Below are 16,351 nucleotides of genomic sequence, written 5' to 3'. Positions count from 1 at the left end.
ATTGAGGGAAATAATTGCCGGGCTGATGGGAAAGGAAGTCCATATCTATTAGTAATTGATTGTAGTGATTCTCAACCAGGGGGTCTAGGACAATTTGGAGTTTTCAGGGGTCCCTAAAAAAATGCTTAAAACTAAAACATAGCACCCAACCCCTCTGTAGTATATACTGTAGTATTTACAGTTAACTATAGTATAAATACTGTAGTAAAATAACTGCAGTATATACTATAGTAATTAGTGTAGTGTTTTTGCAGACTGTACTATACTGTAGTATTTACTGTAGTGTTTTTTTGAGGACTGTAGTATACTGTAGTATTTACTGTAGTGTTTTTGCAGACATTACTGTAGTATTTACTATAGTGTTTTTGTTTTATAATCCTTGACATAGCCTCCACTTCTTTCTCCTTCAGGAAACCTGCTGTAGAAATACTAAAAGAGCACATTTTCCATAACCTGTAGGTAGGACTGGGGTCTGAATGGATAGTTCAGAACTACTCTTTTCTATAACCTGTAGGGAACACAATAAATGGTGTATACTCGGCATGTAGGTTTCTCACTTTTGGGTGGAACAAACTGTGATATGGGGGAGGAGAATGGGCAAGGCATATGAAAATGAAATACTGTAGTTTTTATTATAGTTTAAAAAGTGTGGTATTTTTGTGGACTGTAGTGTTTTTGTGTATATTACTGTAGTATTTACTACAGTTTTTTTGTGCGGATAATGCTGTAGTATTTACTATAGTATTCTACAGTATACAGTTGAAGTCGGAAGTTTACATACACCTTAGCCAAATACATTTAAACTCAGTTTTTCACAATTCCTGACATTTAATCCTAGTAAAAATCCCCTGTCTTAGGTCAGTTAGGATCACCACTTTATTTTAAGAATGTGAAATAGAATGTGATAAAAGTAGAGAGAATGATGTATTTCAGCTTTTATTTCTTTCATCACATTCCCAGTGGGTCAGAAGTTTACATACACTCAATTAGTATTTGGAGCATTGCCTTTAAATTGTTTAACTTGGGTCAAACGTTTCAGGTAGCCTTCCACAAGCTTCCCACAATAATTTGGGTGAATTTTGGCCCATTCCTCCTGACAGAGCTGGTGTAACTGAGTCAGATTTGTAGGCCTCCTTGCTCGCCCACACTTTTTCAGATCTGCCCACACATTTTCTATAGGATTGAGGTCAGGGCTTTGTGATGACCACTCCAATACCTTGACTTTGTTGTCCTTAAGCCATTTTGCCACACCTTTGGAAGTATGCTTGGGGTCATTGTCCATTTGGAAGACTCATTTGTGACCAAGCTTTAACTTCCTGACTGATGTCTTGAGATGTTGCTTCAATATATCCACATAATTTTCCTTCCTCACAATGCCATCTATTTTGTGAAGTGCACCAGTCCCTCCTGCAGCAAAGCACCCCCACAACATGATGCTGCCACCCCCGTGCTTCACGGTTGGGATGGTGTTCTTCGGCTTGCAAGCCTCCCCCTTTATCCTCCAAACATAACGATGGTCATTATGACCAAACAGTTCTATTATTGTTTCATCAGACCAGAGGACATTTCTCCAAAAGTACGATCTTTGTCCCCATGTGCAGTTGCAAACCGTAGTCTGGCTTTTTTATGGAGGTTTTGGAGCAGTGGCTTCTTCCTTGCTGAGCGGCCTTTCAGGTTATGTCAATATAGGACTCGTTTTACTGTGGATATAGATGCTTTTGTACCTGTTTCCTCCAGCAAGGTCCTTTGCTGTTGTTCTGGGATTGATTTGCACTTTTCGCACCAAAGTACGTTAATCTCTAGGAGACAGAACATGTCTCATTCCTGAGTGTTATGACGGCTGCGCGGTCCCATGGTGTTTATACTTACTTTTGTTTGTACAGATGAACGTGGTACCTTCAGGCGTTTGGAAATTGTTCTAAAGGATGAGCCAGACTTGTGGAGATCTACAATTGTTTTTCTGAAGTTTTGGCTGATTTCTTTTGATTTTCCCATGATGTCAAGCAAAAAAGCAGTGAGTTTGAAGGTAGGCCTTGAAATACATCCACAGGTACACCTCCAATTGACTCAAATGATGTCAATTAGCCTATCAGAAGCTTCTAAAGGCATGACATAATTTCTGGAATTTTCCAATCTGTTTAAAGGCACAGTCAACTTAGTGTATGTTAACTTCTGACCCACTAGAATTGTGATACAGTGAATTATAAGTGAAATAATCTCTGTAAACAATTGTTGGAAAAATTACTTGTGTCATGCACAAAGTAGATATCCTAACCGACTTGCCAAAACTATAGTTTGTTAACAAGAAGTTTGTGGAGTGGTTGAAAAACAAGTTTTAATGACTCCAACCTAAGTGTATGTAAACTTCTGACTTCAACTGTTCTACAATATTCTATAGTAAGTAGTATAGTATACTACAGTATACTATAGAATTCTGTAGTAAACTGTAGCATTTTTTCATGTGGGTAGCTGGACTTGTTTACTGTTTTACCAACATCCATTATGCTTACTACTGTGCATACAGTTCAAACAACTCATGACAATTGTAACCAACAAAACCTGAATGTGCTTTCATGTAGAACTCTAGCCATTGGTGGTTGTGAAAATATCAGGTCTTGTGAACGATTCCAACAGAAGAAGCTCCTCCCACCACCCACTACTGAGAAATGTCAGTGGTTATATGTTGCCATGGGAATGGCAGAGCCTGGAGAAGCTGGGGGTGGGTTGACTGAGGCCCTTTGCTGAGGATGAGGTGTGATGTGAGCTCTTTCAACATAAATGTAGTATGTTCACACAGCAGCAAGACAGTGGTAAAAAACTACAGGGCATCTCATGCATAGTATTACACTTCTTCAACTGAATCAGATTTATCTGTTGAAGTTCACTCTACTCTTTATTTGATGCGTTCACTCTTGTGTTAATTGCAACTAAAGAATAATATATTCTTTCCTACACTGTAAATTGTGTTACTGCTGTTTATTTAAACAGTATCTATTTGTCCTAAGCTGGTAAACTCTGTCCTCCACACTGTCTATCCATCACTGTCAAAATATAATGAGTGAAATGTGAACGTATCCATCGTGCCCTTTGTGACTGTTTTTCTGTTTTCTTTTACCTGAAGGTCAGATTACTGGCTTTGAAGTTGAAATGTTGCCTCGAGGTTAGAGTATTTTAACTGCTTATCTCCCCCTCTTTCAATGGTATATCAAAGCAATGAGGGGCACCAACCATATACAGTATAGAAAAAGATGAGCGAGTGGGTGGAACAGAGAGATCCAAGTATCCCTCCACCCAGCAGCTTGTTAAGAACTACATTCCTGAGCCCCCTTTAAGTCTGAACTCAGCCCCTTAGTGACCTCTCTGAGGTTAGGAGTTACCATAAAGTAAATCCTGGTACTGCAGGTGACTCCCAAATGACAGAGATGGCTAATATACAATTCACACTGAGCCAAGTAGTCTCAACAGCAACCTTGATCAATGTTTAGACCAGTGCCCAGGGACTTGGAGAATGAACAGAGATAGGATGGTATTTAATAAGCTTCCTGGCCTTGGAGGGGCAGATTGTTGCGAGCTCTTCTAAGTATCACACCACTCTCACTTGTGCACAGGTCTGTTAAATACTCTAAAATTACAGTCGTCTTCATCTTTTCTTTCATCCAGCATTTCGTCACATAGATCTATGATTCCTAACAAGCTAATGGAAATATAGATGAGGTTAACAGTAGACCTGCACACATTCAAACATAAAGTACAAAATATAAAGATGGCATACATTTATTGGTTAAAACAATCTATAAATGAGTCAGAAGCCAGAAAGGAAATATTTAATTTTGTACTCTTGCGTTAACCATCTATGGTTTCACAGGGCTGGTGATACCTCAAAGTCTCCAGTACTGTTCTGGACAACTCAAACGACTCTAAATTCCCTCACAATGTGACACCAGAGAGAGCAGACGTAAAGCAGGCGTCATATCAAGCCTCTCAGACAAAGCCATATCAGGACAGCTTTTGTCAGCCTGTCCTTGTCCAGCTGCAGAAGGAAAGCAACCCAGGGAGCATAGAGTAAAAAATATGTGGCATGACTTACACGATATCTTTTCTATCGGTACATTGTGTGCTGACCTTCAAATGAAATCAATCTTGTATCTGAGGTAGAGAACCCTGAGGAGCAGGACGGTTAAATATAATTAGGTTTATTATATTCTCCAACCTGTTGCTCCACAGCTAATCAACGCACACTGAAAAGACAGTTACTGTATACCATTTGAATACACCATTGCCTTTTGTTAATTAATCACAAAAGATACAGTAATCAATAATACCTAATAATAATCAATAATTTGCAATAATTAAATGCTTAAGTTGAACTCACTATTAGTTTTTTTAATCAAACATAAAACACAGCTACATTTGTAGAACAACAACTGTCAAAATCGAATTGTATAGAAATGTAACGTAGTGCATCAGTTAACAAAAATACTCCTGCCTTAACTGAACATCTGCCAATGTACTGAACACCTTCCCATGTCAATTTGAGGGGTACTGTACTATCTAAACGGTAGATAGATGATAGATAAATGTACTTTTCTGACAGACCAGAAGTAGTTTAGGAGGAGTAAAGAAAAGATTGCCTACATCCTAACTGTGGTCACAACAAACCTGGTCTGCTTATGGGAAAACACAGATGTGTTAAGGAAAAGCACCAGAGAGAGGGGGTATCTGCCCAGAGGTTTACCTATCAACAACAGGTGGCTGATCCATGGTATTTCTTACTTCATACCCTACCTGCATCATCATCAGAACCAGGGCACAATTACGGTACAGTAGCTCTGTCATCATCTCTAAAAGGCACAACTTATCTTTATCGTAGAGACATAGTGACCACTCACTCACTGTCTACTATACATCCGTGTCATGATATTTTACAGAAGTAAAGGGATCAGGAAAACGTCATCTTTTTTAACATCTTTCCTGCACTCCAACATTGGTGTCTTTGTTCTGCAGCTTACATAAATAAGCTCAGTCATAAATCGGTTCCTCAGAAAGTAATTGATCTACCTAGTATTAAATATTAGATACATTATTTGTGGATGTCTTCTGAAAGTCATAGGACCTGATATGGTTTAAGGTATGCTAATAGAAGGAAAGTCATCTATAGCCTCTTTGCTCAAGGGCTTGTTTGGTATGAAATCCAAAAGGGAATTCTCATAAAAGATAATGGTCACACTTTATTTGGATAGTCTGGTCATACTATCAACAAACAATCTGTTGATAAGCAACTGCTTGCTAAGGATACGGTCAGGGTTAGGTGTAGAATAAGGGTTAAGGTTAGGCTAAGGTTTAAGTTTAGGGTTAGGATAAGAGTTAGGGTTAGTAGATAGCTACTTTAAATGTTACTGATAGTCTGTATATAGTCTGTAGAGCTACAAATGGACTTTAAAAATAAAGTTTTACTGAGATATCTGTATTAATAACATACTGGCCCTATCAATGCGTTGTGAAAAAAAAAGGATGTAAAGAATTTAAAGAATTACATCTTTAAATGTCATTCTAACAAACAACACCAATATCGGCATCACTGGCAATATTAGCCTGTTCTCTGCAGCTACAGTTGTGCCATTTTGTCTTTCTCCCAAAAATGCCACGACCCTTTCCCAGCAAATGATTCCAATGGGAACATTACTCAAATCAGATCAATTCCATAGCATTACAGCATTTACAGAATGGAAAGTGAAGCTGCAAAAAGTGATTCAGGACAATACAGACTCCACAAAAATCTCAGTCAATTTCCCATTGCACAACTTTTGAGTTTTTAGAATAATATAATCAAAAAGAAAAGATCAAAACATTGTATAGTAATACTCTGTGACGTAAACCAGAGTGTGGTTATGTTACTGTGGTAATTGTTATCCTAGTAACTTTTTGTGTTGGTTTTTACATCAAATAAATACAAAACCTAACTGTCTGATAGGATATGGTTGTTTTTAATCTGGTGATGCTCAAGGAATTCTGAGGTCTCCTCTGCAATCTGTCCTGGGATGCGGAAGTCGATGGGAATGGGTTGAGGGGGCTGGGCCAGGGGCCGGCAGGCCTCTCCCTTGGGGCTGGAGGTGCTGTGGGAGTCCTGGGGATCCAGGTTGCAGCCAGTGCCCTGGAGGAACTGCAGGAAATTCTCCTCTATGGATCCCTCACGGCTGGGCAGTCGGTCCTCCTCTTCTGTCGCCCGGCGGAACAGGCAAGGCACATGCTTGCCCAGCTCCTCGCGGATCTGCCGGTTCAGACAACCGTAGAAGAAAGGGTTGGAGGTGAAGCAGAAGTAGCCGATCCAAGTGACCACCTCCTCCAGGGGGGCCAGCGTGGCTGGAGGGCTAGATGCCAGAGCTGAGTACAGATGGAAGGAGAAGTAGGGCAACCAGCAGCACAGGAACTGTCCTCCCACTGCTGCTAAAACTGCAGCCGCCTTGCCCCCTCCGAATGTGCGGTGAGGGGTGTCGCGCCCCACCCCTGTCCCCGTGCCCGTTCCTGAGCTGGTCACCATGGTGGAGCGGCTGCTGAGCGACTCGGAGCGCCGGCGGCGGGGTGTGTCCATCCAGGTGGGCAGAGGCCCATGATGCATTGCTGCAACCCGCGCCACCTTGAACATGCTGCAGTACACCACCAGGATGACCAGCAGCGGGCACAGAAAGTACACCAACGTGAAAAGGACCATGAAGGCCATGCGGTTCGACCCACCCCCCGTCCAGTGCAAGGAGCAGCGCCTGTGACTCTGAGCTGGTGGCGAGGGGACACCCTCACCCCCTCCCCCAACTCCAACACCCTCCAGAAAAGGAGTCCTCCCGCCCTGTAAGGCCCAGGCCAGCAGCGGCAGGGCGGACATGGCCAGGGCTTTGACCCATATCCCCACCAGGACTGAGGCAACCAGGCCCAGGGTCATCTTCACCTCGTAGCGCATGGGGTGGATGATGTAGTAGTAGCGCTCCACGTTGATGGCTGAGATGGAGAGGATGGCGGCGGTGACCAGGCACACACTGAGGAAGAGGTAGCTCCGGCACAGGGCTTCGCCAAAGAAGGCCCTGCCTGAGAGCATGCCCAGGGGCATCAGCACCAGGGCCGCCAGCAGGTCCACCAGGCACAGGTGGAAGACAAAGGCAAACTTACGGAGCTGTGGGGCCTTGGCGATGACAGCCATTACGGCCCCATTGCCCACCACAGCCAGCAGGTCCATGAGCAGCATGGCGAGCAGCGCTAGTGACTGGGACAAAGCCCCGCTCTCAGGTGACTCAGAGGCTGAGGTGTTGGGCATGGGCTGTGAGAAGGGGAGGGAGGAGTTCCACAACGGCTCCATCGGATGGCGGGACAAGGTAGACAGAGGGTGTCAATCACAGGCCCATCACCCATCCTTCACAGCCAGGGAGCAGGGCCAGGAACCAGAGGCCCAGTCTGGGAGGAGGTCAGATAGCAGCAGCTCTGTAAAAGGGGCCTGTGAGCCTGGGTCATCCTGGGAATGCTCAACCTCCCTTAACCTCCGAAATGCAGTCCTTCTCCTAGGAACAGCGAGAAGTAGGATGAAGGACATTAGCTACTACAATTCACAATGGCTGACACAGGACAATAGAACAATGTAACTGTTTTTCTGCCGATGGATGTGGTTTTATAAGATAATCCTAACACAAACTCTGTCAGAGCTCTCTGGCAACCAGTATCATTTTAAGATTAATTCATTAGGGTGACAGTTTGTAAAATTCTTATCAACTCAAATCTGTGGAAAACTAATCCAAAGGCAGTACATTAATCCAAAACCAGTGTTTGAAGGGACTAATTCCTAATTAATTCCTGATGAAAGGAGAGGACATTTTGCAATGTGTTTTCAACATGTTGAAGACAATCTCTGTGTATTGTGTAAATTGAACCACTATGCAACATTTTGAGATTGAATAAGAGAGTAAACCACACCCCTGGCTTTATGTCTCCTGTTTAGTGTCAAGCCACAACGTCCCTGTAGTGTTTTATAAACACTATTTTCCCCAAATAAACCTCCCAGTGGGAGTCCCAATCGATTTATACAGCGATATATGATGGTGCATTAGAGTCTTCCATTGTCAGAAAAGTGCACTATTTTGATCTGATTAATGTCCCAGGCCTGCCCCGGTTGAACTGGGTTAGCGTTGACTGCATTCATTTTGGAACCGGGCTGCCTCCCGGGCTTGAGCCAGGTGCCCCATGTGGGCCGACGGCGAAGTTGGCTCAAAACAAAAGTGATGTAGGTCTAGGTTAAGCACGTGGAGTAATTAATAGGATTCTGTGTTTACACAGAATGATTGCTTTGATAACAAAGCTTTATCTGCTTTCCCAATGAAAATTTGTTCGAAAATTCGAACATATATTTTATTGAAAATGTTTCTGAATGATGCAGCGTGCTGCCTACCTTGTTGACAACATAACAGAGCAGCACAGATTACTGTTCGATTTGAGAAGGGCTTTCCTCCCTCACCGCTTTAGCCCATTCATGTCACGGGCCATAGCCCGGTGCACTTAATTGAAGTCCCTCATTGTGCAATCCCCCCACTTTGACTGTTGAGTGACAGACTCAACTCAAGCACACCTGTCAACTTTAGCCACACCCACAGCCCTCAGCTATGAAACCTGCTACTAAAACCGACCAATACACTTTGATTTGATTTATGAATTTGATATTCTTGTTATTCTGGTTGTCTTCTAAGTCTGTGGTTACGTTGAGTTGTAGCCTAATAATTCTGATTGTATCCATTTAGCACAGTCGTGCTTCCTGACACAGTATCTCATGTCTCTGTTTTTCAGCTGTCCCATAATGCACTGTATGCACTTGCAGAGTACACAGCACTGGAAAAAGGTGTCTTTAGAATGACACTCTGTCCTATGTATTCCTGCCCTTTTCCCTTCTTCTTCCTCCTCCTCTTTATCCTCTTCCTTCCCATCCTCCTCATCCCCCACTCCAATACAATGATAATTGCTTTTCTTCCATACTCTGGGGCTCTCTTTTCTCAACAATATCACATACAGTTTAGGCCTATGTGCTGTAGGACTGGTCTTGATATGTGCTGTAGGTCTGGTCTTGATATGTACTAAAGGTCTGCTAGCACATATCAAGACCAGACCTACAGCACATATCAAGGCCAGTCCTACAGCACATATCAAGACCAGACCTACAGCACATATCAAGACCAGACCTACAGCACATATCAAGACCAGTCCTACAGCACATATCAAGACCAGTCCTACAGCACATAGGCCTAAACTGTATGTGATATTGTTGAGAAAAGAGAGCCCCAGAGTATGGAAGAAAAGCAATTATCATTGTATTGGAGTGGGGGATGAGGAGGATGGGAAGGAAGAGGATAAAGAGGAGGAGGAGGAAGAAAAAGGGCAGGAATACATAGGATAGAGTGTCATTCTAAAGATACCTTTTTCCAGTGCTGTGTACTCTGCAAGTGCATACAGAGCATATTGGGACAACACATCTATTACATTCCCAGTCTAAAGGGACCAACCCATGCCCAACATTACAACACCATGTTACAGTATCAAGACTTGATCACATAATATATTCTACATTCATGGAGGATTAGTGGAGGAAGATAGAACTACAAATAAAGAGAGAGGGATGGAGACAGAGACACAGAGAGAGACAGAAACCCACAGTGTACCTGGATCAGGGCAGGTTTTGTGATGATGTAGCCTGCTGTCTGTCCTGCTCTTTAAGGATATAAAGCTGGTTGGTTAGCTCCCAGTGCTGGGATGCAGGATAGACATCAGTCAGCCGCATGCGTTGTGTATGGTGCTGACTGCTGCTATGGCACTCCCCTTCTTTATCAGCCTGCTCCTCTTCTCCTCCTCTGCCTTTGCCTCGTCTTTCGGTTATTTTCCGGATGAGAGTAGCTGGGTTGACAGTGATAGATTTAAGGGGATGAGAGAGAGAGAAAAAAGAAAAGGAGCAAATGTTGTCTCCCTCCACTTGCTAATGTAAACCGCACACTCACACATATAAACTCACTCTCTCCCTCTCTATTGCACACACACACAGTGACTGCAGAGATGGAGAGGGAGGCAGAGGCATAGGACCAGAGCCACCTCTCTGCTGGGTCTTAGTGCCCCTGAAGTTTGGCTATCATTTTTATTTTGCATACAGAGGGTTAAATGTTAAATTAATGGAGTTAAATAGAGAAAAACAGCATGGCTTATTTAGATGTTGGGTTTTTGTTTTGTTTCTCGGGACAAAAGAAAAATATGTTTTTTTCATAAACGCTCCATTACACAAAGAACTTAGCCCAGAGTCTTTGACCTCTTGACCTCCAGGTGACCTTTTGTTGTGTCACCTTTCTCATGGTTTATCAATCCCATTCAAACGCACCTCTATGGCACATACCCACATGCCCCATAAACATTTACTAAACCTGTCTTGTGAAGAAATGTTTCAATAATTACAGAGGGAAAAGGAATCAGTGTGAAGATCACCATAAAGTGGAACCTGGTACTCCCCCCAAGTTCAATGACCCCCCCCCCCCCCCCCCCAAGTCTGTACATTTGGCCACTGGTGGTTTCAAACGGTAGATATGGCTAATAAATACGATTCACACTGACCCAAGTAGTCTCGACAACAACCTTGATTAATGTTTTGACCAGTGCCCAGGGACTTGGAGAATGAACAGTGATAGGATGATATTTAACAAGCTTCCTGGCCTTGGAGGGGCAGATTGTTGCAAAGTCTTCTGAGTATGACACCACTCTCACTTGTGCACAGGTTTCTGTCTGTTAAATTCTCAAATTACAGTTGTCGTCGCCTTGTCTTTCATCCAGCATTTCTTTACATTGGAGCAAATCTACGCTTTCTTACAAGCTAATGGAAGTAGAGATGAGCCATCCCAAATAACTTTCCTAATGGAGAGAGTGAGGTTAACAGGAGACCAGCACACAAGAACATATACATTTATTTGTTAAACCAATCAATTAACAAGTCAGAAGGCAGAAAGGAAATAAATAAGTTAAATGTTGTACTGCATCTAGCAATAAAAATCTCTGATTCCTCTCACATGATGGTTTCAACTGAGACAAAGAGGCATTAATTAGCTCAGGTCCTCAGTTAAGATATCAGCACCCATTCCATCCAGACCATCATACTGGAATAACACAGCAGCATTAATCTCAAGTTGCCACGGTGATCTTCGCTGAAATGAGGAAGACAGTGGCTGATGGACGTTTTCATAAACACTCCCTCTCATTGCACTGCCAGATCATCTCCACTCCACTGTCTATGGGAGACAATGAAATGGAGACCCTGCCAGGCAATATTTCTCAATGCAATGAGTCTACAGCTGCTGCTGGGTTCTAAGTGCTTTTAATTTGCGTTTAAAGGATGCAGATGGTCATTCATGCACATTAGCATTTATGTAATTTGCACCCCAGTTTTCAACTCCCCTAAATTTGAATTTGTACTCTGGCTGGTTCAATCATGGCACTGATGACACCAGTCTATTGCTAGCAAAGGTCGGATCATAATGAAATACATTGATATTACTTTTACATTTCATATGGGAATACTTGAAAGGCCAGATAATGCTCAGCATTGTATCCTCTGATGACAACAGAATGGAAATGCATCATAATGTTCTGCATTGTCACAATAACCCGATGCTAACATAATTATGTGATCTAATCATCTGATGATGGTTGCACCCGTCTCTCTTCCTGTTGAACGACTTTCATCATGTCATCACTCTAAACACAAAACAAGCCAGGCTGGACCAGAGCACAGACACAGACACTGTGTCCTCTCACCACACCATCAGCACTATGCTGCAGAGATACGGTTTCACAGTAGTGACACAGTGTTTATGGCCATTTCTAGTACTGTTGGAAGAGAAGATGGAGAGAGATTTAAAAAATAAGGCTGTGCTAGAATGGTGTGTGAAGAAGATAAAGTGTGTGTGATTGTGTGTGTCTGTGCGTGTGTGCATTCGTGTACATGCACATGTGCCTTTGTACATGTGTGTGCACATTTGTGCATGTGTGTGTGTGTGTGTGTGTGTGTGTCAGGTGTTGACTCATGACAGAAATAGCAGATTCTTGCTCGCCTGGCAGCACCAATCACTGCCACTGCAAATACAATGGTTTCCATGACAACCTTGAAAATAGACTCCACATTCCCAGTCAGAAATAGCAAAGGCCAGCGTGCTAACCCCACAGCCCCCACAGACAATAATAACCAGCCATAAATACGCACACACAAATATCAACTGCGTTCATAAATACAATCTTGCAATTACTTATACCAAAATACAATTACTTGCACAAACAAAAAAACACATTCAAACATGAGTGTAACACACAGGGCTACTCATGCATGCAAAAAACATGAACCAGCTTCTTGTTCACGCAAGCATATACATATATATATATATACACACACATACTACTGTTCAAAAGTTTGGGGTCACTTAGGAATATCCTTGTTTTTGAAAGAAAAGCGCAAAAAAAATGTTCCATTTCAAATAACAGCCCAGCATCCCGGGGTCACCTCTTCACTGTTGATGTTGAGACTAGTGTTTTGCGGGTACTATTTAATGCAGCTGCCAGTTGAGGACATGTGAGGCGTCTATTCTCAAACTAGACAATCTAATGTACTTGTCTTCTTGCTCAGTTGTGCACCGGGGCCTCTGACTCCTCTTTCTATTCTGGTTAGAGCCTGTTTGCACTGTTCTGTGAAGGGAGTACACAGCGATGTACGAGATCTTCAGTTTCTTGGCAATTTCTCGCATGGAATAGCCTTCATTTCTCAGAACAAGAATAGACTGATGAGTTTCAGAATAAAGTTCTTTGTTTCTGGCCATTTTGAGCCTGTAATCGAACCCACAAATGCTGATGCTCCAGATGCTCAACTAGTCTAACGAAGGCCAGTTTATTTCTTCTTTAATCAGAACAGTTGTCAGCTGTGCTAACATAATTGTAAAAGGATTTTCTAATGCTCAATTAGCTAATCCAAGTTAATCATTTTAAAAGGTTAACACAACTTGCCATTGGAACACAGGCGTGATGGTTGCTGATAATGGGCCTCTGTACGCCTATGTAGATATTCCATTAAAAATCTGTCGTTTCCAGCTACAATAGTAATTTACAACATTAACAATGTCTACACTGTATTTCTGATCAATTTGATGTTATTTTAATGGACAAAACATTTGCTTTTCTTTCAAAAACAAGGACATTTCTAAGTGTCCCCAAACCTTTGAACGGTAGTGTGTATATATACAGTACCAGTCAAAAGTTTGGACACACCTACTCATTCAAGGGTTTTTCTTTATTTTTACTATTTTCTACATTGTAGAATAATAGTGAAGACATCAAAACTATGAAATAACACGTGGAGTCATGTAGTAACCAGAAAAGTGTTAAACAAATCTAAATATAGTATATTTTAGGTTCTTCAAAGTAGCCACCCTTTGCCTTGATGACAGCTTTGCACACTCATGGCATTCTCTCAACCAGCTTCACTTGGAATGCTTTTCCAAGAATCTTGAAGGAGTTCCCACATATGCTGAGCACTTGTTGGCTGCTTTTCCTTCACTCTGCGGTCCAACTCATCCCAAACCATCTCAATTGGGTTGAGTTCAGGTTATTGTGGAGGCCAGGTCTTCTGATGCAGCACTCCATCACTCTCCTTCTTGGTCAAATAGCCCTTACACAGCCTGGAGGTGTGTTGGATCATTGTCTTGTTGAAAAACAAATGATAGTCCCACTAAGCGCAAACCAGATGGGATGGCGTATCGCTGCAGAATGCTGTGGAAGCCATGCTGGTTAAGTGTGCTGTCATGACGTGGCCCTTTCTGGGTATAGATCGTGGCATCCCCCTCTCTCTCTCCTACACCCAGGTTCTGTTATCTCAAGTCGGAAATTCCTGGAGGAGACTGGCCATGCAGAAAGAGAGACACTTAGAGAGAACAAAGGATTTCACATGGCAAACTCCTAAATCCCCAAAATAGTAATTTGATACAAAAGGTCCACTTGTGAGGAGGTGGGAATGGTCCGTGGACACTTAAGGGACGGGTATGACGAGTGTGTTTCATTTGGTGACCTCAGAGAGAACAGGAAACACACACAACTATATCTCTGAATATGTACATTTCTCAATTATGGGCTTTGCATCTAATTCTTGTATAAAATGAATGAGTAAAGATGAAACTGTTTGTGAAATGATGTAAGGTCATGTTAAACCCTTAATGAAAGAGAATTGTATTCCTTTTAAAGTTTAACTAAGTCATGGGCCCACCCCCGTGAGCACAGACATGATCTGGCATCATACGCCTTTACGAATAAAAGCCCCTCCTGAGGAAATCCTCTTCAGACAACGCATACCTCGATGGACACTGAGGGGGCACAGGTTGAGTTTGCACCACAAAAACCTCAGTATAAGCTAAGTTTGTAATGGTTGTTGAATTCCTAACCATACCACATGGAGCATTGGCTACAAGGCTGGAAATGGTTAAACTCTGAGACTATCGATCCCTACAGAATAAGAGCAAATCTTAGATACTAATCACTAGTCTGCAGCTAGAAATGATGTCAACCTAGGATACGAAGACTGTCAACTGCCGAAACATCTATTTTATGAGAACATTTCGGAATGGTACTCTGAAGTATTCATTCTAACCACGAAAGACTTTGATCTTCAGGGAAGCAGAGAGAGAGACTATGATGAACTGACTCTCCAACAGAAGGACTGACGATTCCAAAAAAGATCACGACAACACACTGGGCGTAAATATATATTGATTGCAATTATTCCCGAATGAGTGAGCGTTCATGTGCAAAGAATTAGCATTTCAATTAATATAATTATCAACTGTGTAGTGACTCCTTTTGTCTTTCCGCCCTTCTCAGTCCACATCCACTTCCCTTTGTTCACCAAGCCGTCATATCGGCTTAGCCCACTAGGGAACCTCCCATATGAGTTCCTTGTAACCATATCTACTGTTGTTTGTTCATGCATTTCTGGGATTATTTAGTTAGTTAGTTAATAAATTATTAAGACAATTGGTGTGTGGATGATTCATAGTAAAGGCTGGGTTCGTGCAGATAACCAACAATTTGCCACGTTTGGAATGAGACTAACCTTAGGTAAAGAACAATTTATTCATTAGAAGACTAATTGATCAGATATTAAAATATCTGAAGAGTTATATTAGGAAAATTATGACTTTGTAATCTGAAGATTTTCCTTGGTTCCCCGACTTTCTAGTTGATTACATTTACGTGATTAGTTTAATAATGTAATAATAATTACAGAGAATTGATTTGATAAAATAACAGTCTTCACTTTAATGATGCCAAAGACACGACATATTATGACGCCCCATGCGAGGAATCTAAGATAGAATTAGACTTTGCTTTTGAGTTTATATATATATATATATATATCTCAATTGTGCAAAAAGAATTGTACAAACAGACTGTATTGTATATAGATATTGGTTGTGTGTTTCCATTTGAACAAGCTATTTGGAAGCGCTTCCGGTCATGTGTCGTTAGCGTCAGAGCAATGAGTTGTAAATTCCAGATTTAGTCCGTTAGGCCAAACGGTACTATTTCTGTCGGTCAATATACATTTCTAGAGCAAGATCACAGAGCCAGTAATGTTATAAATTAAAGAGATCTCTTCGGTGACCGAGCCAAAGTTCTGTGCGCCAACCGCGCTAAGCCAGTGTCGGTAGGCCACAGGAGTATCTGTATTTCTGTACCGTGTCACTCCGGTCAACATAATGCTAGCAAATATGCCAAATGGGTTAATGTGAGACGTCACTAGCAATCCCCCCTTTCCATGGTGAAGGGACCCTATTTTGTACTTGGAAGGGAGATTTCTGTACAAAGTAGGATTAGCTTAGTACTAGATGCTACAGCTAACAATGGGAAAACAGCATTTTTCGTTTTCCTGTGTCACGTTGAAATTCTTCCGCCTTGCGCGACGGAAGTCCTGCCCTTTGTATTTCCATTGGATTTCAGCTTTCTGCTATCAGTGACCCCCTGGTGGTGAAGAATCGCCAGTACATTTCTTGAAAAAAAAAATTAGGTGACACCCAAACGTGGATCACGTTCAACAAGGTTTACTTAGGATATCCAGCCAATCAATTGATTGGATATCGATGTCTCATACAATTGAACTAACAAGTGAAATTGCCAGATTTACCTTTCAAGTGGATCTTTTAAATAATATCCAAGTTGATTGGTTTTCTACAATGTGACAATTTAAACTTTTCACATTAACCTAGATCAACAAGGTTCAGGTTAATTTAAAGTTTAATTCCCAAACAGCCTATACAGGTAT

General features: G+C 41.9%; 1 protein-coding gene across 1 annotated transcript; it reads right to left on the bottom strand.

Annotated features, from left to right (window-relative positions):
* Positions 1–3,758: 3,758 nt before the first annotated feature.
* LOC115207802 (G-protein coupled receptor 61) lies at positions 3,759–10,044 on the bottom strand. Its single transcript, XM_029775287.1, has 2 exons — positions 9,684–10,044; positions 3,759–7,544 (listed from the first exon to the last, which is right to left on the bottom strand). Exon 2 carries the CDS (start codon positions 7,343–7,345, stop codon positions 5,957–5,959), a length of 1,389 nt encoding a protein of 462 aa, XP_029631147.1. The 5' UTR covers positions 7,346–7,544; positions 9,684–10,044; the 3' UTR covers positions 3,759–5,956.
* Between the last annotated feature and the right edge of the window lie 6,307 nt (positions 10,045–16,351).

The sequence above is a fragment of the Salmo trutta genome, chromosome 14 (assembly GCF_901001165.1).
Source record: "Salmo trutta chromosome 14, fSalTru1.1, whole genome shotgun sequence".
Taxonomy (NCBI): domain Eukaryota; kingdom Metazoa; phylum Chordata; class Actinopteri; order Salmoniformes; family Salmonidae; genus Salmo; species Salmo trutta.
Note: the sequence above shows the minus strand (reverse complement) of the source record. Positions and strands in the feature narration are given on the sequence as shown.

Bases quoted from the DNA above. Each gene is read 5' to 3' on its own strand.
- LOC115207802 (XM_029775287.1), bottom strand. From the start codon at position 7,345: ATGGAGCCGTTGTGGAACTCCTCCCTCCCCTTCTCACAGCCCATGCCC.